The sequence below is a fragment of the Euleptes europaea genome, chromosome 6 (assembly GCF_029931775.1).
Source record: "Euleptes europaea isolate rEulEur1 chromosome 6, rEulEur1.hap1, whole genome shotgun sequence".
NCBI classification, from domain to species: domain Eukaryota; kingdom Metazoa; phylum Chordata; class Lepidosauria; order Squamata; family Sphaerodactylidae; genus Euleptes; species Euleptes europaea.
Genome location: NC_079317.1, coordinates 62,125,083 through 62,151,065, shown reverse-complemented (window position 1 = coordinate 62,151,065; position 25,983 = coordinate 62,125,083). Strand labels below are relative to the sequence as shown.

At 44.9% G+C, this 25,983-nt stretch overlaps 1 protein-coding gene across 1 annotated transcript; it reads right to left on the bottom strand.

Moving 5' to 3' along the window:
* Window positions 1–674: 674 nt before the first annotated feature.
* TP53I11 (tumor protein p53 inducible protein 11) lies at window positions 675–24,497 on the bottom strand. Its single transcript, XM_056851637.1, has 7 exons — window positions 24,468–24,497; window positions 15,000–15,162; window positions 8,916–8,974; window positions 7,334–7,382; window positions 6,257–6,353; window positions 1,437–1,538; window positions 675–836 (listed from the first exon to the last, which is right to left on the bottom strand). The coding sequence occupies exons 2-6, from the start codon at window positions 15,126–15,128 to the stop codon at window positions 1,519–1,521; spliced, it is 354 nt and encodes a 117-aa protein (XP_056707615.1). The 5' UTR covers window positions 15,129–15,162; window positions 24,468–24,497; the 3' UTR covers window positions 675–836; window positions 1,437–1,518.
* Window positions 24,498–25,983: the final 1,486 nt, after the last annotated feature.

Genomic DNA, 25,983 nt, shown 5'->3' with positions numbered 1-25,983 from the left:
GGTAGAAAAATCAGCCAGAATTAGTACATAACTCAGTGTAGTTAATGCTTATTAAAAGGGCAACCATGGGAGTGGAGCAGCAATACCAGTTCTGACAATACCAGTAAAAAAAAAAAAAAACTTCTCAAGTCCTCCTAACTGGCAGCAAAATAGTAAGGCTTAATGCTTTCTCCTCTTGTGCCTTATATTGAGCAAACACTGCCTGCTCCCAGCTCAGGTTCCAGCATGCAGAGACTGGCTGTCCCAAGCCCCAAGACAAGATGATCCCGCAGCTGGAGATGCTCCCTGTTGGCCCTCCCTGCACAGAGCTAACTCTGATGTTTCTACCTTTGAATTCAGCTTCAATGTGCTATATAGGCATTTTGGACCAAGTGCTACAGTCTTCTTTCTTTGCAGTCCTTTCTTTTCTTTCCGCCCCGCCCCTCACTCTGAATCGGTCTAACCCCCTTCTGGTCTCTGCTCTCTTTTTGCCACCCTCTCCAAACAGGCTTCATGGAGCCAGTCAAGCTCTAATCTCTCCCCTTCCATGCCTCATCTGCAATTGGCACCAGCGCTGAATTTACACATCAATGCATGCCGTAGTTAAGAATGTCTGCTATTAAAAAAAAAAAAAAAAAAAAAAACACAAAGTGAACAAAAAGAATGCAAAGTTTATGACACAAGACCTCCCCCCCAGCCCCCACCCTTGGGAAGCCTTAGGAATTACACTTTCTTGGGCCGGCGTCCAACTTGATAATAATAATAAATGCTGATGCAGACGAAGAGGACTCTGCTGATGAGTAGGAGTGCGGCTCCCAGGGATGCCCGGCCATTCTCGACCAGGGTGATGGTGGTCACTGGAAAACAAGAAAGGAAGCTGGAATCAAACAGAGTTCTCTGCCACAGGACTCTCATTGGAAGCACAGCAAGACCTTCTTTCATGCATTATCTGGCAGGGAATCCATCAACATAGTTATCTGCTCCAGTGATGCAGCATTCACATAGTTCGGATCAAATATCCCCATGACAGAGAAACACCTCATTTGGAGGAAGGAATCCCTGGAGTGGTTATGATCAGGTGAACTGACATAAGCACCCTCTCACACAAGGCCCTGGCTATACAGAGAAGTACCTAAGAAGTACCTGTGAAATTTGGACTCTCAGTCACAGCCAAGGCACAAAGGATGCAGTTGACATTCCCTTCTCTCTTCAACTGGGGTAGGAACACATTTTCAGTTGACACAACAGGGGAAAATTTCCCCCCCGTTGCCTTTCCATATGAAGCAGGATCAAACCTACTTTCACAAACTTACACTCATTGTTCACAGGATCAACTCTGTGGTCCAAATGTAGCCCATATACTACATTGTTAGAAAAACTCAAGATCCAAAATGAAGTTGAAGGGGCAGGAACAGGAGTTTCCTTTTGCTTGTGTCTCTCCAAAGAGGCCTACTTACCCAAGAACTGTATTCCAAAATAGCATGCTTCTGTCAGTAAGGTCCAACGTATGATGATCTTCTCAGCTGTGTATAGAGAATTTCACATGATGAGGGAGATGCCTAAGGGGCATAAGAGGCAATGAGAGAGAGGATGAGGTACACATGTTTCAATAAGCCAAGAGATAAGGCTGCCACCTGAAACATCTTACAAAATCATATAACACAGCTAAGATGTCAGGACCTGGGAGACCCCAGCTCAAACCCCCATTTGAACTTATGGAGTAACCACAAGCCAGTCACTCAGCCAAACCTATCTCATGAGCTTGTTCTGATGACAGGATAGAGGAGGGGAGAACCTGAGCTTCTTGGAGGAAGGGGAGGACGCAAGAGAAACCAATAAGTCAAATGCCACATTTAACTAGTTTATTTACCGTATTTTTCGCTCCATAAGACGCACCTGACCATAAGACGCACCTAGTTTTTAGAGGAGGAAAACAAGAAAAAATATATTCTGAATCAAATGGTGTAGTGCCCCTGCATCTCTGCCCTGGGAAGCAGTTTGAGACCCTGGGGTCTGAAAGGGGTTGGCCGGACTCCCTGCCCCCCAAGAGGGGCACTGGTGGAGACTCGCCCTGGGGACTTGTGCGGCGGCTGGTGCCTGAATGCTCCGTCTGCACGGGGGGGGGGGGGGGACGTTACGCCTGGGGAAGCGCCCTGAATCCCCGAGCATGCGGACGGTGCTTCGTGCCCCGCTGCCGCTGCGCTGGGCGGCTGGGAGGGGCCTCCCGCCCCACAGATGGCTGGCGGCTTCCCAGCCAGCTCCCGGGGCGCGTGGGCTCCACGCCGGGCTCCCGCAGGGGTGGCAGGTAGGGGCCTCCCGCCTCCCAGCTGGCTGGCGGCTTTAAAGCCAGCTCCCGGGGCGCGTGGGCTCCGCGCCCAGCTCCCGCTGTGCTGGGCGGCTGCTGGGAGGGGCCTCCTGCCCCCCAGGTGGCTGGCAGCGTCCCAGCCGGCTCCCGGGGCGGCCCGGCTCTGCGCCCCACTGCTGCTGCGCTGGGCAGCTGGGAGGGGCCTCCCGCCCCCCAGCTGGCTGGTGGCGTCCCAGCCAGCTCCAGGGGCGCGTGGGCTCCGCGCCCCACTGCCGCTGTGCTGGGCGGGGCCTCCCACCCCCCAGCTGGCTGGGGGCTTTAAAACTGGCTCCCAGGGTGCGTGGGCTCCGCGCCGGGCTCCCGCTGCGCTGGGCGGCTGCTGGGAGGGGCCTTCCGCCCCCCAGCTGGCTGGCGGCTTCCTAGCCGTCTCCCGGGCGTGCTGGCTCTGCGCTGGGCTGCCGCAGCCGGGGGTCGGCCGTGGCTTCCAGGGCCTCTCGGCATCTTTGCCCTTCTCCCCGGGGGCCGGATTCACACACATTCGCTCCATAAGACGCACAGACATTTTCCCTCACTTTTGAGGAGGAAAAAAGTGCGTCTTATGGAGCGAAAAATACGGTAACTAGTAAGAGTGACCGGGTCTTTTCCAACCCTATTCAAATCTTAATGTCACAAAGTAACAGACAGCTGAGTCTTTAGAGTGTACACATTTTACAATCCAGTATCTTTGAGATACTACAGGAGAATTACACAACTTTAAGGTTGACAATGAGGAAATTGAAATTGTTGAAGACTTTCTAGTTTTTGGTTCCATCATCAACCAAAAGGGAGACTGCAGTCAAGAAATCAGAAGGAGATTGAGACTGGGAAGGGCAGCCGTGAAGGAGCTAGAAAAGATTATTAAGTGTAAGGATGTGTCATTGGCAACCAAGATCAGGTTAATTCATGCAATCGTATTCCCTATTACTATGTATGGATGTGAGAGCTGGACAATGAAGAAAGCTGATAGGAAGAAAGTAGAGTCCTTTGAAATGTGGTGTTGGAGGAGAGTGTTATGGATACCCTGGACCGCCAAAAAAAACCAAATCAGTGGGTTTTAGATCAAATCAAGCCTGAACTGACCCTAGAGGCTAAAATGACTAAACTGAGGCTGTCGTACTTTAAACATATTATGAGAAGACGAGTCACTGGAAAAGACAATCATGCTAGGAAAAGTTGAAAACAGCAGGAAAAGAGGAAGACCCAACAAGAGATGGATTGGCTCTATAAAGGAAGCCATGGCCCTCAATTTGCAAGATCTGAGCAAGGCTGTTAAGGATAGGGCACTTTGGAGGACATTGATTCATAAGGTTGCTATGAGTCGGAAACGACTTGACGGCCCTTATCACACACACACACATCTTTGAGAGGTTCAGACATGTAAACACAGAATAGCATCTTGCCCTTTTAACTGTTTTTGAGAGGAACACACCCAAATCCTGCATATCTATTAATTCACTAAAGTCCCTATTGGACTTGCTGCCTAACCAGGACACCTCCTGACCCCTCTCCCTCCAAACCTCATAACTGGCCAGCTGTTAAAACTGTCCATCATGCAGGGTTCCTGAAGGAACACTTTGTCTTAGATGATCTTGTCTGGGAATTAATCTTCTTCCATTGTCCCACCTTCAGATGAGAGGAAAAAAACTGCCGGGGGGGGGGGCTGAGACTGTCCCCAGCACTGTCAAAGAGATAACAGATAAGGAGCAAAAGAACATCTCCCCTCTAATTAAAACATTTTACAGCTATCTTCCACCCTTTTGCCTTCCTCGCAGAAATGTCCCCCTCCTGTTGATGTCCAAGACTTCCCTGCATGTATAACATATTGACACCAACCCTTTCTTTGTTGACCGTCCCTCTGTTTTTTACCATCAGTGGGCAAAAGTATTAAAAATACAAAAGGCAGCCCTAAAAAATGTCAAGAAAAAGATGAAATTCCACTTATTGGGGGGGGGGGGAGAGACGGACAGGTTGTTAATTTATCTATACTGCCATATTTGTGCATAAAACAACAAAAAACACAACATCCCCCCCCCCACAAGGTGCAGAAAGATTTACAGGCTCAGTCCTAGGCATTAAGATATAATTCAAGACATGGGAAAGAGGTCAAGAAGGGAATAGTATACGTATATACTATAATACGTATGTCATTTCTGACCATCAGAGGTCGCCTCACTCTCCCCCACATTTTCAAATTTGAGACAAAACAGGTCCCTGGAAGCGCGGGCAAAACACGGGGAAATGCAGGGGAAAACGAGGCAACCTCTGACGGTCGGAAACGACATGCATGATCAGCACAAAGACCAGAAGTCGTTGGAGGGGGGACAGCAAGTCAACCAGTCATGCATAAAAGACCTATGAAAAAGCAAAACAGAAGAGTCTGCTCCAAAGCAAGCCTGTTTATATGCCCCAAACGTAATGCTTTCAAAACCCGTGCCAGAAATTGCTGCACTTCCACTTGGTGCCATCAGATGCCACTGCAGGTTTACAGTACGAGCAGATTCCAAAAGAGGAAAGAAGACCTGTAATAATTTATATTTGGACCACAGAAAATAACCCACAAGCATTGAACTAGAGATTATGTAACTGTTGAAATTTGTCTGCCAGAAAAGGCTGAGGAGCTCCCAGCTACGTTTGCATTATTTGCCATTTCAAGACTCATTACAAAAAGAATGCATGGCCATAACTCTCCCACCTTTAGCCTACATAGACTGCTCTCTTTGGCTTCCCCCAAAATTCCTTTCGAAAAAGCAATAGGAATGTTCTGCAATCAAAAGAACGTAGCTGGCAAATGCTACTGAGCTATGATTACTGGAAGCTAAATCTGACCCTACAACTAGGATTGCCAACCTCCACGTGGTAGCTGGAGATCTCCTGGGTTTACAACTGATTGCCAGGTGATAGAGATCAGTTCACCTGGAGAAAATGGCCACTTTGGAAGGTGGACTCTGTGGCATCATACCCCATTAGAGCCCCTCCCTTCTCAGGCTCCACCCCCAAAATCTCCAGGTATTTCCCAACCCGGAGCTGGCAACCCTACCTACAACAGACTCCTCTTAGTCAGCAAATCAGATTTTTTCCCAGTTTAAACAGCAGGTGGGCAGCAGCAGCGGTTACATGGCTGTAGTCTCCCTTAGGAGAAGCAATCAAAATCCTATTAGTCTGGATGTCTTGACAAAACCTGAGACTCTCTGCCTGGATTGCTCACTGGATTGGAACCTGATCTATGGCGCTTCTCTTGAGATAACAGACCAATTTGCAATTTGCATATAAATTATGTAGCAATGCTTTTGGTTCAATTTTTGTTTTGTGTGTTTGCACTATAATAATATTTTAACTAAATAAAAGTGGACAAATTAACTTCAGCCACTATCTTTATCATGGAATTCAGATTAAAGTAGCCAAGTTGGGAGGGGGAGGCTCACACCATTAGCCAACAGTGAACTGTTCATCTGTACTGGCTGTTAAAATGTATCAGGTATGGACAGGGGAGGGGCTGTGGCTCAGTGGTAGAGCATCTGCTTGGCATGCAGAAGATCCCAGGTTCAATCCCTGGCATCTCCAGTTTAAGGGACTGGGCAGATAGGTGATGTGAAAGACCTCTGCCTGAGACCCTGGAGAGCCACTGCCGGTCAGAGTAGACAATACTGACTTTGATGGACCAAGGGTCTGATTCAGTATAAGGCGGCTTCATGTATTCATGTGACACCCTTACTACCTTCCCTAAACTTGCCAAGTATTTGAGCGACTTGGGCAGCTTTCGGTTGTATCTTGTTTCACCTGTCCCCACGCCACACAGTTCTGCAGAACAGAAATCACTGCCTATGTTTGAGGGTAATGACATTGCACCTAATTAACCCAGCTCTCCATGCACAGCATCTGCTAAGCTATTCCGAAAAGACTCCACCACCTCTCTTGGCTCCAGACAGTACTCACTAAGCAAGGCTCCTCCATACAGACGGATGGGCGTCTTGCTGTTGACAGACTCTTCTTCAAAGACAGCATCGTAGAGCTGATCAGGAAATGTGAGAGCCTCACGGTAAGAAAAACAACAAGAGAGAAATGTCAGCACCTGTGCTCGAGTCTGCTCCAGTGAGCAGACTCAAGGGGATGTGCAGCTGTGGCAAGCACATACAAGCAACAAGAAATAGGAGCTTGGCCCTAAGCACTGAAACCTAACACCCAAAAGCCCTGTACAAACCTGCCTGAGCTCAGGGATGACCAGGTTGGGCCCTGCTGAAAACCTGGACTGCCAGAGGCAAGGTCCTCTGAAGAGTCTATTCTGCCATGGGACACTGCCCTGTGTGCATGTTTAATGTGCCCTGTGAAATTAATTGATTTCTGCACTATGCCAAGACTGTGAGATCTGTTATGGGGGGAAAAGCTGAGATTTCTTAACATGCATCTAAAACTGCTTCGGCTTTTCTTTGCTCTTGTGTATTGCTTTTTAGTGCTGGTAGAATAATGCCTCAATGAACCAATTTTAAAACAAAGTTAAGTACATCCTGTTTATTACTGTGAGTTGCCTTCAGTATTCCTAGAATAGAAAGACAAAAGTCTCCTAACACAGTTGGTAAAAATAAATAAATAAATAAACCGCTGCTTTTGGAAGGGGCAGTTGAGAATGCAATAGAGGCAGGAATTAATTTCTGTCTAACTGCCACGGGTCTACTCCAACTTGTGCTACAACAGCCACACTTTCCCATGAATAGAGGGGCAGAAATACAATGCGGGGGAAACATTGCAGGGCTGTAATTTTGAAATTCAAAATTACAGCCCTGCAATGTTTCCCCCGCATTGTATTTCTGCCCCTCTATTCATGGGAAAGTGTGGCTGTTGTAGCACAAGTTGGAGTAGACCCGTGGCAGTTAGACAGAAATTAATTCCTGCCTCTATTGCATTCTCAACTGCCCCTTCCAAAAGCAGTGGTTTATTTATTTATTTATTTTTTGGCTCCCCACCCTGTAACTTCTTCATTGCTCCTGTCTTTCCATGAATATTTCTGTCACTTACCATAATGGCAACCCCGGAAAATATGACGGCCGACACAAATTGCCAAACCCTGCAGGAGAGATCAAAGGCAAAAAAACACATGTTTTCCTCATCACAAACAATATTTTGTTTGGTAATTTTCACAGACCTCTTTCATACAATCATTTTGTGTTGAAAGAATGGCATTACAGCAATTCCTGTTTCCTTAAATTAGGATCAAGAAGAATGCAACAAGAAGAAAGGGGAAGGGAGAAGACGATGACCTGTCTTTTCTCAAGGCATCTGACAACATTTTGTAAAATAAACAAATAAATGTGGATTTAAAGTTAACAACTTGAGGAAGAATAGGACTGAGAAGCAAAGGCTCTCCCATAAAAAAAGAAGTATTTATTGGGTGTACAAGAGCTGATTGGCCATATGCCAGTTAATAAAGAAAGATTAGTTTTCTTTTTAAAAAGCACTCAGCCTTACAGCTTTGCTTCTAGGTCTGTTATATTAAAGATTGATTGACTGCCCGAGAAAGCACCCATGGCAATGCCATCATAAAATCATTAATGCATCTCAGCAGGTCTCTCCTGGCTTAACAGCAGAACACTGATATTAGGCACGCATACAACCACCAGCAATGGAAGGAACCCACAGACACTTTTGCCTTTCCTCTAACATCACAGCTGGATTTATCTTGTCAGTTCTTCACAGATTACTCTGCATCCCAGGTTGCTTACTTTTCTTTGTGAACAGATTTTGTTCTAGAAAGATGTTAGTAGTCGACACACCGTGTGTCAACTCTGAATGGCTGAATGTGATCTGCAAGTGATCACTTGCAAGTGATCATTTCACACTGCTCTTGGTAAAAATGTGGTTATTTGGTTTATTACATGGTGCATTTCAGAAGCCCAGAACTCTTTTGTAGCGTCAGTGTAAGGTGAACAAACAAATGCTTGTTCCTTCTCCCCACCCTCTGCAGTTCTACACAATTTCAATGAAATGGCAGAATTAAAATTTGCTTCAGCCTTTTAAGAGTGCCAAGACTGCACTAAGTTCTGCATCAAAGTGGAGCATTACACTGTACTCCAGGTGAATACAAACTTGCTTTGTTAACACAGGTGAGCTATACATATCCTAAACATGCTGAACCAAGATAGTGGCCCCATCCATCTCCATGCAGGTGAAGGATACACTGAAGTACCTCCATATCAGAAACCTTTACCTTTTGTGAGGGCCCAATAAGCCTCCTATACCTTTAACAACTACAGATGCATTTTTTCAGGTGCATCTTCTTTCCCCTTAAATATACAGTAACTGGAGCAGCCACACTTGCAACACATCCCCTGAAGCACAATTGTACAAAAAGCTATCAATCCAATCTCTGAGTCTTTCATTCACCCAGCAGAGGAAACAGAGAAAGAACAGGCACACTGCATAAGAATGGCAAGCCACACCACCCGGAGGAATTATTCTGCCCAAGTATGCCTATCCTGCCAAGTCATAATTAACAATAAAGAAGGTAAAGGTAAGTATGAAACACTAGGGGCAGAGAGGCACCTTGGTAGCCAATCCCTGGTCCCTTTCTTTCCTTGACCTCTGCAGTCTGGAAACTTACCTGAGCCCCAAGGGTTCCCTCATAGCAAACTTTATTTCATTGCCCAAGACTTGACTGATCTGAAAGTCAAAGTGAAAAGAGAGAGATGAACATCAGATGTCAGGTCCCCTGGAGAAAGTCAGCAAAATACACTATCTGAGAAGAGAAAAATGTTTTCTGGACCTATGACAAGCCTCCCTAGTAAGAACAGGAGCAGTGTATTCCTCCTCCAAGTGCAGAGACAAAAGTGAGTAAGTACATGCTCAGAGAAGACTTTCTGGATGAAAGTGGGGCCACTTGAATTCTCAGGGTCTATTCTGACTTTGCCCTGACCTGGATGGCCCAGGCTAGCCTGATCTCGTCAGATCTCAGAAGCTAAGCAGGGTCAGCCCTGGTTAGTATTTGGATGGGAGACCACCAAGGAATACCAGGGTTGCTGGGCAGAGGAAGGCATTGGAAAACCACCTCTGTTAGTCTCTTGCCATGAAAACCCCAAAAGGGGTAGCCATAAGTCGGCTGCAACTTGACGGCACTTCACACACACACACACACACACACACACACACACACACACACACACACACACACATTCTGACTGCAGGCATGCATCAATTTGTTTATAAGGTGAACAAGCTTTGAATTCTGGCTGCTGCATTCCCTCCTTCCTCCTCTCTTATGTAGAGCCCTGACTGAAGACTTCTTGGTTTAGATCAGTGACTGTCTTGAGCAGGAAATTTTCAGTTGTGGCTCTCTCTGCATGGGGATTTGAGGATAGGGATGCCAGCCTCCAGGTGGGACCTAGGAATCTCCCAGAATTACAGCTCATCTCCAGACTACAGAGATCATTTCCACTGGAGAAAATAGCTGCTTTGGACCTTATGGCATTGTACCCTACTGAGGTCCCTGCTCTCCCCAGGCTCCATCCCCAAATCTCCAAGAGTTTCCCAACCTGGACCTGGCAACCCTAACCCCCACCCCCTGCTGGTGGCTGGGGGGGACGGACCTGGCAACCATATCTAAGGCTCATCATTTATTAGGAACAAATGGTGGTTTGTTTGCAGACTTACTATATTGTGACTCTAAATTTGTGGGAGTGAATGAACAACAATGAAGGCGTACTGTCATGTCCTTGTAAACCTCTAAACTCCAGAAGAATGGCAAGCTCAGTTCTTCACATGGTTAGAGCTACCACACAATATTTTAAAACAATGATAATGGGGTAAATGGGCACACAATTCCACTTATAGAGACCAGAGGCTAAGAACAAAACAAAGAAGTCCAAATCCCCTGCTCCACGTAATAATTCCACAGATACAGGAATGTTTGCTAAATCAGACTAAGCTACAAAGCAATCCAGTAGCAGCTGAATCGACCTCTGACTCACCAAAGCGCAGGCTGAAAAAGTTGGTGTTTAAGGTGTTACTGTACCGTTAGATAATGTGGCTTATGTAAAATGTTTCTTAACATGATAACCCACAATTACACACTGTTGTTTGTAACACAAAACAAAGGAAATTCAAATGACTGCTATTTTTTGAAGCGGGGGAGGGGAGAACTGGATTAATATGTTACTCGAGCCTGTGAATGAGTTATGGATTCTCATATACCACATTCACAAGACAGCTTAGAACTGACGGTTGCACGTGGAACTGCAGAGATTGTGTACCTCTGAAATGGACCCTCTCCCCTACTATAGACAAAGAGGGGGAAAAAACCTTTTTTCACTTGAAAAGAAAGGAGAAAAATGGTAAAGGAATGTATGTTGTATGTGCTGTCAAGTTGCTTCTGGCTTGTGGTGACTCTGACTTAATTACCCCCCAAAATGTCCTATCATTGACAGCCTTGCAAACTAAAGGTCATGGCTTCCTTCCTTCCTCCACCTCATGTTAGGTCATCCTCTTTTCCTACTGCCTTCAACTTCTCCTAGCATAGCTGCCTTTCCAGTGAGTTTTGTCTTCTCATGATGTGACCAAAGTACAACAGCCTCAGTTAAGTCATTTTAGCTTCCAACAAGAATTCAGGCTTGATTTGATCTAGAACACATTAATTGGTCTTTTTGGAGGTCCCTGGTTATCTGTGGCCCTGACCTGGCTAGCCTGATCTCATTAGATCTCAGATGTTAAGCAGGGTCAACCGTGGTCAGTATTTGGATGGGAGACCACCAAAGAATACCTGGGATGCTACGCAGAGGCAGGCAATGGTAAACCTGAAGGTTTCTTGCCTTGAAAACCCTATGGGTTCGCTGAAAGTCAGCCGCAACTTTATGGCAAAAAAAAAAAAGTATCCATGTAACTGTCTCCAACAGCACATTATTTTAAACATATATACCCTGTCTTTCTACAGGAGAAGGCAGCATTCAAACCACAATAAAGAGAGAAACACAATTAAAGCAAAAACATTTGTGTCATGTTGCGGAGAGAATTGGTGTCGCAGCAAATGATTAAGATACTCAAAGAGGATTACAACAAACAAAATCTCTAGATGAATCGACAAAAAACACATCTAAGTCTCAGGAAAGTGCTTTTGAGCAAGGAAGTGAGACCAACAAAGGAGTCTTCGGGTGCTTCCTGCCTATTTCAGCTGCACATTGTTAGCCGAGAAAAAAAAAACAATTTGCACTTGCCATTCGGTATTATTTCCTGTGTTCCGAAAAGGACACAAAGGCAGCCTTAAACCTCACTAGAGGGGCTTGCTGCGGAGACAAGCTTAGGGGAAAGGGCCAAGACTGGTTAGCTTGTTTCGATCAAGGTGGATATAAAGAAGGATTAATACTCTGAGGGCAATTAAGAACAAGTGGTTTCTCTCAAAACAAACAACAAATTCTAATCCTGGCGAGGTGATAAGTTCCCTCTTGGGCCAAAGCAGTCAAGCAGTTATGATGAGGTGGCCGAAGAAATCCACCCAAGTTGACTTTATCTCCAAGTCAGACAAGAAGATTTCTGTGTGAGTTACTCCTCACAATTTATTGTAATTCTCCCTGTCCTTGCAGACAATGTAGGTCAGTGGTCATCCCTCAAGGGGTCAACCGAAGCTTTCCTTTTCCCTGTACTGGGATTCTGCCAGTTTTAATTCAAATGAAAATGCCTCCTCTAGTCTACAGCTGTCATTGAGGTGCTGAAAATTTGCAGCTCTGCAAAGTTCCTACTTCCTGTGGTTTTATAAAAAGACATTTGGAGGTATGGTGGCAAAAACAGGACAAATACACAAAACAAGAAAAGCCTTCAGTCTGCTGTCTTCAGTCATCATGTTTACAACTACATATCTGGATTTTCCATCACCATCCCCCTCTCCAGGACTGACTCACACCTTTAAAATGGTTTGGGTTAACTAGGCAGAACTAATTTTAAAATAGGTATGGCATATACACCAATAGGAGCACTGAAAATACCATGAAGGAAAGCTAGCAGTTCAAAAAGTCACCCCATGGGTGCCATGGCAAAATCAGTTGCTAGGCAATCTCTGGGGCTGAATGACACAAGGTCAAATCCATGAATACGAAAGCAGTTTGTAACAAGTGGCATTCATAAGGCATGTAGGACATTCCAGTCTCATGCAGACACAACAGCACTACTCATCTGTTTTACAAAGCCCCAAGAAGTCAACAGCCACATTCTTAGCAAAGGTGACTCGAGGATATAGCAAAAGCACAGGCCTGCATGCTATTGAAGCCAGATGTGAAGTTGTGAACAGCACAGAATTAAAGGGAGACCTGGGGAACTCCCATTGTGAAGGCTGCGTACCTAAGGTTGCCAACCTCCAGTAGGGGCCTGGCGATCTTCTGAAATTACTGCTGATCTCCAGCCTGAAGATCAGTTCCCTTGGAAAAAATGGCAGTTGCAGAGGTCAGACTCTATGGCAGATCAAGATTTTAGCTGAAATCTCTCCCCCAAATTCTCCCCTCCACAGGAACCACCCCCATATCTCCTGGAATTTTCCTGGCTACAGTCAGATACCCTAACAGTACCACATGCCGTCTCCTCTGTCAGGACTCACATAGACATGGGTGTCAGTATGCCAACACGGATGCAGGAGGCAGATATTCTTCTGCTGTTCTTCTAAACCCAGCTGTGGAATTTGCTAGCAAAAGGAGCCCTATGAGAACCTTTTCCCCACTTCAGGCAGGCAATCAGTGTTTTAAGGTTTTCCATAATCAGAAGGGTGACTGCTGCTATCACACTACAAGAGGATAATTTGCATAGAGGTGAATGCCATAAGCAAGGAGCTTACGCTGATCAAGACTACACTCAATAGCCAGCCCATTACTCGATAGGCCCACCTTCATTTATCTTCTCATTTACAAAATGCCCTCAAAATAGGGTTGCCAGCTTCAGGTGGGGAAATACCTGGAGAAAGCCTCCCGCCAGTGGTGAAGAGGGACCTGGCAACCCTAGTGGGGAGGGGGAGATTAATCCAATAGAACTAGACATAAGGCAGGTCCAACATACTTGTACACATGGTCTAGTACATCTTTACCCCAGCCTTCCTCACTGAACTCAGGGAGGCATACATGGTTTTCCCTTCTCCACACTACCTCCACTGAAAGCAAACCTAGTAGATTAGGATGACACCACTCACAGAAAGACACTTCTCAGGGCTAACTGAACAATTTTTAAATCAGGTTAAGTTGTACCCTAGTTATGCCCTGTGTGCATGAGACTAGAAGGACACAAGCCCTATATCTCAACTCACAGAATGGCAAAAAAAAAACTTCATGGGAATGCATTAAACTGCTGCCTCAAGTTGTTCGTCCCCCCTCCATACTGCTTCAGGAAATTCTAGATCTTTGAACATAGATTCAATTTTGGTTCAATGCCATCCATGTGGAAAGACCTGAAGAGGACTGACACATCAGGGGGCACAGTAAAGAAAGAACTCGCAAATGGTCACATCATTAAAGAGAAGAGTTATGCAAGTTATGCAAGAATCAAGCCTATCTGTTCTTAGGGGGAACTCAAAACAGTTTACAGATCTATGGGTATTCCTACATTTACAAAAACATGTCTCTGATGAGGTGAGAACAGCAGCTTCAACCAGCCACTCCCATAGGCCTAGTAATTCCTCCCACGGCTGTGAATCTATCATCTCACTCACTCTTTTTTGTAATTAATTCAGATACACAAGCTCTGTGTATGAGGAGGTGGAGAAGCTGGTGCAATAGACTGGAAAGCAGGTGGAGTTCAACCAACCCTGGTGGGGGTGGGCAAAAGCCCGCCAATCCACTGGGCTGCCCGCCGACCAGATGAGGGGCGGTGGGCAAAAGAGAGCTTGATAGAGGGGGAAGGGTGCAAGGCATGCACAACCCACGCAGCGTGGACACTCTAGCAACCTCCATCAAAACTCTATGAAAACCATAGAGTTTTGGCGGAGATTGCTAGAGTGTCTGCATTGGCGTGACACAGACCCAGCCACACCTTCGCAAAAGCTCCTGCTGGTGGAGCAAAGAGACCTGGCAACCCTATTCAACCAGGATAATAAATTAGAACTTTCCCTGCAGGCTGACATTTCCTAAATGTGAGTTTCATACTGGCTCCACATTTGACCATCTTAACCCTTCGTTTCTTTCTTCACACCCACCCTAATCTCTCTGGCCTTGTCTTAATCAACAATTAACCTTTGCTCAGTTGCCAAGTTTACTGATCCCCTGAGCTACACATGAATTCTAAACATGACTTACTTTCACAAGAATTAACTGATCAACACATTAGAGATAAATAATTAATTCCCTTCTTCACTCATTAAAATCAGCTAGTGATGCTATGCAATAAGACCATTTTCATTCTTCCACAGGACCTCAGGCATTTTGGGCTGTTTTTCAAACCAAGTAATGATATCCTATAGGCACCTTTGGCATAATCATTGTTGCATGTTCTTGCTGGCACCACACCATATGCTGCGGAGCTACTGATATATGGAGTACGCTACCTTAGCTTGGAATTGAGCCTCAAAACCTGTAGCCCAGCTTACTGCTTTAGTAGGACCACCACCACTAGTGGTTGAAGTATTTGTGTAAAGCTCATATTACTGGGCAGTAACTAGAATGGCAGCCCCAACCATGTTCTCTTCACCACAAGCACTGCAAAGCAGCCCAGAGCCAGCAGTTCTTACCTTTGATCTATGAACTTCTCCATCATCGTCCTCCCCACCAACCCCTAGGATCTTCCTTGTCTTCAAACGGCTCACAAGGTCCGTCTGGCTGTGCTTCTTCATCAGAGGGGGAGGCTGTTTGGTCGTCATGGTGACTAACGGGTAGTCACTGGCTTGGCAGAAACTAAATGAGACAAAGGTTAAATGTATCTAAAGGTTAGATGTAGCAGCATGGAATATTTCTTCCAAAGGGTCAAATCAAAAGAGAGAAAAAAAGACTAATCAACCATGTATTTTGCTTAACTTAGGAAATATTCATTTCAATCAATTGGTTCTTCAGACATAGAGTGAACATCTATTTGTTAATAAATGTTTAAGGATTTAGGCAAGTCTAGAAGAAATCTTCTCTCAGCTCACTTTGGGTTAGACAATTCTAGCTTCAGGTCATGAGGTGGTAAGACAATTCTTACCACCTCATGACCTGAAGCTAGGCCTAAAGCCTCCCAAAGCAGTGTGCAAACCTAAAATGGCTGCAGCAGTTCCATTTTAAACTTAAATGGGATACCAGCCTACCTTTTTTCGGGCAGACCTAAAGCCATCCCACACTTTTTCAATGGATGGAAACCTTCTCAAGATGAAATAGAGTCTCATGTCTTCCCTAGGCAAAGCTAGATAACCAGAAAAGGTTATCTAGTTTTGCCTACAAGGAGGAAGTGCTCACAGGTACATTGCAAAGATGTCAACAATAATGATTTCTCAGTGTGAAAACATAATCCAAGCAACTTGTTTCCACAGCATTATTTAGCTAAAGATATTGAATGGAACACAGGTAGGGCTGCCAGCTTTGGCCGCTTTGGCAACTGGACTCTATGGCATCAAAATCCCTGCCCTCTCCAAATAGGGTTGCCAGGTCCCTCTTCGCAACTGACGGGAGGTTTTGGGGGCGGAGCTTGAAGAGTGCAGGGTTTGGGGAGGGGAGGGACTTCAATGCCATTGAGTTCAATTGCCAAAGCGGCCATTTTTCCCCAGGTGATCTGACCTCTATTGGCTGGAGATCAGTTGAATTAGCAGGAGATCTGCTACTACCTGGCAGTTGGCAATGCTATCTCCAAACCCCGCCCTCCTCAGGCTCCACCCCCAAAATCTCCAGGTATTTCCTAACACGGTCAACCCTAAACACAGGCTATACTGAGTCTAGCCCAGATTGAAATGAAACACTCTCTGCCACCATGAGTACATCACTTCTCACTTATGCCTAGCTTGTAAAGGCCTCAAATTCTATGCAGAAACTTCCCAGCTGATGCTCTGACACGTGGCTTTCATCATAAGCCTCTTCTCAAAAAAGAAGAAAAAAGGTCAGTTCCTGTCAGGCTTATCTTGAATGTGAACAGCAAGAATTAGTCTGCATGTTCTTCAACAGCCAGTTGAGCAGATGCCGTTTTTTCTAATACAGAATTAAGACCTTCAACCAATTTATTTGATAACCCCCCCAAGGGGTATTTCAATGGAGAGAATTCTACAACATGACAGAAACCTTGAAACTAACCAGTTCCTGTGGACTGATATTTTTGGCATTTGCAGTTTTTTCAGAGATTCAGAAACCAGACATGTCTAGAATGAAAAACCATATAAAGCAGCTGCAGTATAAAATTTCTTCTCATGGGTGCTCCAATTAAACTTTTGCTCTGTATGCTTTTATCCTGCTAATTATAGTGGGTGGGAGAGCTATGCTGCCAGCCGGGAGCCTGTCTTCCCTTCAGCTCACAGAATCCCAGGGAAGCTTATATACCCAGGGGGATCCTATGATGCTAGCTCTTCTAAGCCCTGCTGAGACAATAGAGCAGTTAGACACACTACTAACCATGTGGCCAAGGGTAGAGGGGGAATGACAAGGTTAAGCAGGAGCTTCTTTGGAGGTTTTTAAGCAAAGGCTAGATGGCCATCTGACACCAAAGCGGATTCTGTGAACTTAGGCAGATCACGAGAGGGAGGGCAGGAAGGGATGACTGAGCGCTCAGCTCTCATGCCCCTTTCTTACACACCCAGGGTAATGCCACCGATTTTCCTCCAGGCCAGATTGGCCAGAGATCCTGGAGGTTTTTTGCCTTCCTCTGGGCTTAGAGCGTGGGGTCACTGGGGGAGTGGGGGAGGAAGGTAGTTGTGAATTTTCCTGTGTTGTTCAGGGGGTTGGAATAGATGAGATCCCTTCCAGCTCCATGTTTCTAGGAGCCTATTTTCAGAACACCAGAGGACACCAAAAGCAAAACCAAACCTATCCCTTTCTCATTTCAGACAATGCTACTGTGCATACTCCACTATTCTCCCCTTGGTCACACTACTTTCCTTAACACAATGAACCAGTTCGTTGTCCAAGAACCATGCAACAAAACCTGCTGCAGAGAAAACCTGTATAGATCATCCAAGATGGGGAGGGTTACCAGGTTCCTCTTTGCTACCAGCGGGAGGTTTTTGGGAAGAAGCCTGAGGAGGGGAGGGTTTGGGGAGGGGAGGGACTTCAGTGCCATAAAGTCCAATTGCCAAAGCGGCCATTTTTTCCAGGTGAACTGATCTCTATTGGCTGGAGATCAGTTGTAATAGCAGGAGATCTCCAGCTACTACCTGGAGGTTGGAAACCCTAGCTGGGGTGAGATTGGAAGTGGATGCTCCTCCTTCAGAAAGCCTGTGAAAGTATTACTGCACATTACTACCTAGGGTTACCGGTTCCAGCTTGCGAAATTCCTGGAGATCTGGGGGTAGAGCCTGGAGAGAGAAGAGTTTGGGGACAGCACAGAACTCATCGGGCATATGATTCCATAAAGTCTACCCTCCAAACCTGACATTTCCTCCAGTGGAACTGATCTCTGTAGCCTGAAGATCAGTTCTAATTCCAGGAGGACTTTAGGCTCAACGTGGAGGATGGCAATCCTATGTCTACTCTATCAGGCAACAGGATTCTGGGATTGTTCAGTTCTTGCACTGGAATACCTCATTGGTTGCTGCTGAAAACAGTGCTAAAGTTTTATCGCCTTGCAGGCCCTTTCACTGGTACTTTCTAAGGTGTTCCGGAATTTATTTATTGCACTGTTGAACACTGCCCAACTCCCCTGAGGCATTCTGAAATTAAGCAGAGCAGTAAAGTAGGGCAGCCAAGGCCTAAAATGGGAATTTAGGAAATAAAATGATGGGAAAGAGGAGATAATCTACATGATATATTCCTGAAATGTACATGTTTGAGATGACATGAGCTGTTATTCCAGCTAGCAGCAAAGTGATGGTCCCAGGTCCACAAATGGTCTCCCACATTATTGCTCTAGCCAGGGGGTGGGGCTGGGGGGTAGAGAGTGGCGTATGTTAGAAATACATATACTCACACATCTGAACAAACAGTGAAGCAAAGAAACGTTGCTATGCTCTAAAAGCATATTAATTAAGATATCTTATCTTCAACAGTAAAGACAAACACAAAAAAACCAGTTTCATCCTTACCATACATGGATACATTTTAGACAGGCTTCTGTAGTTATTCCAGTTATGAATCAGTAAATGTTTCTTTTGCTTCTTTAACATGACAAGGCTTAGTGAAGCATGAGCCATTACATTAAATCGTTTTTGTAGATGAATACTAAATATGAGCATAGGGTTCCCAGGTCTGTCTTCAGTATCGGCGGGAGATTTTTGGGGCGGAGCCGGAGGAGGGCAGGATTTGGGAGGGACTTAAATACCATAGAGTTCAATTGCCAAAGCGGCCATTTTCTCCAGGTGAACTGATCTCTATCGACTGGAGTTGTAATAGCAGGATATCTTCTGCTATTACCTGGAGGTTGGCAACCCTATATGAGCACAATCTACTTTAAGTGGTCACAAGAATTTGACATTGCAATCCTAAATAGTTATACCCTTCTACATCCTTTGGCATAAATGGGCTTAGAAGGGTATAATTCCGCTTAAGATTGCACCGTTGAAGGTTTTTGTAGACCAAAATGACGCCTACATAGGGAAGTAGGCGAAGTGCAAGACTGCTGAAATTAGGGGTGCTCAACCAAGCACAGGCTTGGTTAACAGCCTATTGGTGAGCTGTGACCAGCACCAAACATTTGACAAACTCTTTGCCTGTGCTCAAACCATTTGCATAAGTTCAATAGTATAAAAAGTATCATCTGTGCACATATATTCTCATACTGCTTTTCTCTGGCTTCCCCCCGTCTATTGCCACCACCTCCCTTCCCTGTCTGTTGTTTGCCAAATTGTTTTTAAGTATACAAACATGAACATTTCATAGTTTGTGACTTACATTTATGAGATGTCTCCCTTTGTCCCCTGTGGCTGCCTGACTCAGTAGTATTTAATGGCAAAGGCAGCAAACAGCCCTGCTTTGGAATAATTTGCACAGACACATTGCCTCATGGAAACGGCATACTTTTCTGGGGACAACTTACTGCTCCTTAGGCAACCACATGACTCTCAACCTGTGTCATGATGAGGTGCTCTTTTGACTGGCTGCAACGTCAGCTACAGTCATGGCATACCCCCCTAATGATTACGCACCATATGAAAGCCTGCAGAAGCAGCTACATGGGCAACTGCTGGACTGACTTCTGTAAACTGTGCAGGCGCAAAGCTGATTGTGACATTGTTTGATCCGAAGAGGGGTGTGCATTCGGATTTGCCTAACAGCATTTTTCGGCCAAAAAAAGTGCAGCAATTCGAATGGAGCTGAAAAGCCAAAAGCTGGGGGGGGAAAATGCGACCTTTTCCAGCTTTCCTATGGCCCATGTAAGGACATGGCAAGATTAAATTTTAACACACAACCCCTTTAAATTTACCATGGCCAGTGCTCTGCTGGGCTTCCAGGTGAGTTCGGCAGGGCTGGCAAAGGTGCCCCCTCTTTGCTGGATTGCTCTGGAAGGAGAAATATCCTCTTGCCCTTTTCCTGCCTTTTGGCTGGTTTTCAGGGCAACAGGAGGAAAGGGGAGAGGCATTTTAAAGGGACAAATAGGAGAGCTTGCAGGATGCTTTCCTATTTGGTCAATGGCTGCAATGCATTTTGCATTGCATTTTTGCTTGGCTGCTGCAGACCTAATGTGGATTGCAACAACCTATTGGGAGGGGTGGGTAGAAGTGGGGGCAGAAAGTTAGGGTGGCCAATAGGATTCCCAGGCTAGGGACAACAGTGCCAATCACAGAAGTTGCTTCTTGCCTGGATTTATTTCAGTTTTTTCTGTGCTTGGCCAAAGAGCATAAAAAGGAAGTCTGGCTCCAGCAGAACCCATTCTAGATAGAGGTTTGAGAGAGTTCAGTGCAAAGCTTGATTTTAGCTGCCGGGTGTCAAGCAGAAACCAGCAGAACCCACAGGTGTGCCAAAAATAATGAAGCTAATCAAGATGTGTTTCTGTGCCGAACATTCTTCTTTGCAAGGGGTGGGAGGTGAGAAAAGAAGAGCCAGTGATGAAAGGCAGCTGCAGCACCAAAGGTTCAACCTCTGAGGCAGTGACGGCATGCGATACTGCAGAGAGAAGAGGTTCAGGGTGCACACAGAACCCCCTCCCTCTCACTTTCTTAGGCCTTCCTTGGGAAAATGAAGGTATCTTTGTTGCCAATATGTCTGGGTTTTTCTGGGCAGCTATGAATTGGATTGGACTGCGGCTTCATCTGGGCTGGCAAAAGTGCCACCACATTTTTAGGTACCTGGCATTGTGTGGTTGGACACCGGTTTTGTTGGGCTTGTGCTGCCAGAGTGTGGCTGGGTTTTGCTGGGCACCTGGACGTTGGATTGGTTTGTGGCTTTGTCTGGGCTGGCAAAAGTGCCCTTTGTTTTGATTTTCTTGTGTTGTGTTTGTAATTTTTTGACATCGGTTCTTTTAGGCTTCACAATGCATAGGTTTGTGGCTCCACTGGATTGGTTTCTGGTTTGGTTCTGTTGGGATTGTGCTGGTTCTTGGGTGGGAGGCATTGACCTGTGGTTGCTCATAGGCATGCCTCTTTTCTTTTCCCCTGGAAGAAAAAAGGCTGGCTTTTTCTGAGAAAATGTTTAGCTCCAATTGCATTTAATGGGAGATCTTTGTGGGGCTCTGGGGGGGAGTTTTTCAGGGCAGAGGCATTAAATTTTCAGCACAGCTGCTGGTGACTCTCTTCAGAAGAACCACCACGTTTGGTGAAGTTTGGGTCAAGGGGTCCAATTCTATGGGCACCCAGTTTTCCTCCATTCCAAGGAGGTTCACAAATCTAATTGGAGTTCCTTGTTTCATAAAATCTGAAAAAACTGTTAAAAACATCAGAACCATCACTATTTTCCCCTACCTTGACTACTCCATTAGGTGGAATTATTAGACACCATAATGTGAAAAGCTCTTCTAATTTATCTGCTTTTAAATTCCTGATTATAGATAAATGGAAGCAAGGGTGACAAAAAAACTACTAACTTGTCCCAATGATGGGAATCCTAATATATATAGACACATAAACCCATTAAAAAACACTGAATATTGCTGCTCATTTGTTCAAATGCTAGATTTAAAAAAATAATAATAATATTGCTAGCAATTTATTTAATTTTTCTTCCATACTAGTCTTTAAATGCCCACTGCCTCCTAGAAAAGCTCATAGAATAGGAGAACAAAATCTGTGGGAGCAAGAGGAGAACGCTAGGCTTAATGGGCATCTATCCATATTCTTTTACAGTCTTTCAAAGAAAGAGAAGCGGTGTGGTAAGCAGAGTGTTGGGCTATAAGTAGGAAGACCCAGTCATAAATTTCCATTGAGCAACATGGAGACAGTCACTCTAACTTACCTCAAAGGGCAGGTACATGGATAAAATGCAGGAGCAGAGAACTGTGCCATGTTGAACTCCATGGAGGGAGAGGTGGGGTTAAAAGCTTAGCTCTAATACTTTTCCTGCTGGTGCATGTTATCACCATACATGTACACATTTGCAGAGTAGATGTAAGATAAGTGAATTTCATCCTGTCACTGCCTTGCTAGTGAAATACCTGTACAGCAGCTGTAAACTGATATTATCAGTCTTCCCGTGGAGGCTGTGGAAACTGAACAGGTGCCTGGAGGCAGATTTGGAATGGGTGAGGGCTAACAAACAAACTCAATCCCTACGAAACAGAGGATCTACTAGTGGTGGTGGGGAATCTGACCTGGGAACTGGGATGTCTCCTGTTCTGAATGGGTTTGCTTGCACTCCTCCGCTGCAAAGGAGCAAGGCCTCCTGGTGGATTAACAGGAGGCACTGGTGGCCAGCAGTACCTTTTATCAGCTTTAGCTGGTGAGTCGGCTGTGGCCCTTCCTCAAAGCTTCCCTTCCCTACTTGCCACCCTACTGGCTCTAAGGTGCCACTGGACTTGAATCTAGCTGTTCTACAGCAGACCAACATGGCTACCCTCTGAAACTTTCCTAAGAATGGTTCTTCTCTTCTCAAATCTCATGTGTTGACTTCAGCATCTTGTGCCAAAAAATCTATCATCATCATTATAAGCTTGGTCCAGACATAACACAAACATTTATTGTTAACTATGGCTAGTTTCTGAAACCAGGATTCAGCTCACAGATGATGACTCAAATACTGGTTTACCTGGACATATGCTGCTTTCATTGTCTTTTCTCTGTAGCCTGGGAGGGCATTGCTGGGGAACCAGGCAGGATGTCTATGTTCATACATCATGTGAAACCATAGGCCTGTAGTTAATAAACCACATACTGGTTTGATGGAACCCAACTAACTAGGCAATGGAACAGCCTGCAATGGAACAGCCTGCATTGAGATAACAACACTAACCCTAGTAAATTAAACCACTGTTTGTTGCAATGTCTGATTTAAGCCATAAAGTTAAAGAAGCATGGTTGTACTTTGAGACCTCAGAGTCTCTACCACATACTCTTTTACCCAACAGGAAAAATCCTGATAGCTGGAAAATAGGTTGAAAGTCTGCTTAATCAGAATAATAATAATACAAGACTATCTTATATGCAATCGTCATTGTCATGCTACATCGAATCAGGATTATACTGTATTAAGTACTCCAAATTAAATCTAATCTTCTCTTAAATTTGTGCCTGCATGGGCCTGAATACCCTATTAACAACTGGCCATCTGGTACACAGCCGCAATCTGCTGTTCAGGGATTGAGTCCAACAATCACAGAAACTGGCAAATCATTCCAAATGTGTCTATTTCTGCTAATCTACACTGTCTGAACGTGGCTTGATCTCCAAAGGAGTAGAAAAGATATTAATTTTGAAAACTGCTCCACTTCAGAATGAGGATGACTCCCCCCCCCACATGCCTGAGGCATTGGAGGAAGGGCGTGTGTGTCCATTTTACCCAGCATAAAGAAGGAGAGAGCTAGTCAAGTTTTTCATAATATGTAAAAAATGGAGCATAGTTCTCACATTGTACATGTCTACAGTCACTAGGAAGAGATTCTGGCTCAGAGAGTACTTTGGTTCACAACTTAGGAAACACAGCTCTTTGATACAGATCTTCATAGAATCATAGAGTTGGAAGGGTCCACCAGGATCATCTACTGTAGTCCAACCGCCTGCACAATGCAGGAAATTAGCAACTACCTTCCCCACAACTACCTTCAGTAATATAAGCAAGCCATAAATCCCTGTCTACATTATTCAAACACAAGTATCACTTCACTTTGTACTACTTTGAGTGAAATTGTGTATCTTGTATTTATTTTTACGAACACACCTAGCACCTTGGTTAACTAACTGCATACTTGTAACTGGGATTTAATCAGTCTATTTTATGCCATGTTAATGTCTGGTTCTTCAAGATGAATTGCCCAAATAAATGATCGAATCCAGTTTACAAGCAATCCCTGGAGTGTCTACTAAGGAGAAGGGTAAAAGCTCAGAGAAGGAACTTGCAGTTATTGATAAGTTCTAACGCTTGACACATGGCCTGGTATTAGAGCTTGTCTACTGAAAGTAGCAAACATAGAAAACCGCCATTCCCCCCTTTCCAAAGGTGGCTCTGAATCTAGTACTGCATTACTGCTAAAACAATCGTTTTGAAAGGCATGAGTTCAACATATTATCCATTTCACGATGCCAACTTGGAAAATGAATCTGTGTCACAGGCTTTGATTGGGCATTTCAAAAACTGAAACAGCTCCCCTCAGATTTGTTTCAGCTCTAATTCCTATCCCCTTATGAAGCTAGCGGAGGGAGGAGAGAGAAGAGAAAGGAAAAACTTTACTCCGTCCAAATGATTTGCAACAGTGCTGTAAGGACACTTCCATGACTGATTTAAAAGGAATAAAACAATACCCCAAAGGCAAAGCAATTTGTTTCACAAGCATAGGAAGTAGAGTGTTTTCTTGCCAGCTTCAACTTAGATATAATAGTTCTCGCAAGGAACTGTTAATATACTGTCATTTTTTGCATCCATATTAACATGCCTGTATTGTGCAATAATTTAGTTAATATCTGAAATGATGTAATATGGATAGGACCAAAGTTTTCTTATGCTACCTTTATACACCAGAGCACATACTGAAAGATCCCCAGTGTTTCCTTTCCTTCCTTTGTATTAAGGTTGAGCTTTCCTGCACGATTTTCATAGAATCATAAGAATTATAGAATCATAAGAGGTGGAATAGGATATACAGGTCATCTAGTCCAACCCCCTAATCTTTGTAGGATCAGCCTATAGCATCCCTGAAAAGTGTTTGTCCACTGCTGCTTGAAGACTACCGATGAGGGGAGCTCACCACCTCCCTAGGCAGCCTATCCCACTGTTGAACTACTCATACTGTTAAAAAAATTCCTAATATCTAGACTTTTCTGCCTGTAATTTAAATCCAATATTGCGAGTCCTATCCTCTGCTGAAAACAAGAACAGCTCTCTGTCTCCTCTAAGTGACAGCCTTTCAATTATTTAAAGAGAGCAATCATGTCCTCCCTCAACCTCCTCTTCTCCAGACTAAACATCCCAACTCCCTCAGCCTTTCCTTGCAGGGCTTGGTCTCCAGACCCGATCATCCTCGTCACTCTCCTCTGCACCCACTCCATTCTGTCCACATCCTTTTTGAATTGAGGCCACCAGAACTGCACACAGTACTCCAGGTTTGGCCTGACCAATGCAGTGTACATTATGACATCTTGTGATTTGGGAGTTGATATTATGATTATTAAAAGTAATTTCTTAATCTTGCAACAACTTTAGTGTTGGAAGTTGTACAGGGAATGAAGACCATTAGTGGGAAGACTTTGGAAGAGTTTTAAGATAGTTTCCCTCCAAGTGGCCTTGTGATGTTACTCCACTCAACACAATCCTCTCTCTGATCAAGAAGATGACTTGGCTGACTCAAGGTGATAACTCTGACAGTCCTTACTAAGGGGTGAAATACCCCCTTACTTTATCATATTGGACTTAAATGTAATTGGGCCTATATGAGACAGCCACACCCCAACCCTGACCTGGATGGCCCAGGCTAGCCTGATCTCATCAGATCTCAGAAGCTAAGCAGGGTCAACCCTGGTTAGTATTTGTATGGGAGACCACCCAGGAATACCAGGGTTGCTGTGCAGAGGAAGGCACCGGCAAACCACCTCTGTTAGTCTCTTGCCATGAAAACCTCCAAAGGGGTCGCCATAAGTCAGCTGCGACTTGACGGCACTTTACACACACACATGAAAAGTTTCAGCTTCCCATTTCCAAATCCCCGGCATCTCCAGTTAAGGGACTAGGCAAGTAGGTGATGTGAAAGACCTCAGCCTGAGACCCTGGAGAGCCACTGCCGGTCTGAGTAGATAATACTGATTTGATGGAGCGAGGGTCTGGTTCAGTATAAGGCAGCTTCATGTGTTGCCCTTCAGACTCTCATGGCTGACGTTTATAACACAGAGAACTAACACCCCTGAATCTCTCATATGCGGGTTGTGTGAAACTATCTAATCTTTCTGAAAGTGCTTTGGTGAGAAATTGTATAGCATAAGGCAGGGGTCAGCAAACTGCGGCTCAATATAGCCTAGAGATCAAGTGGTT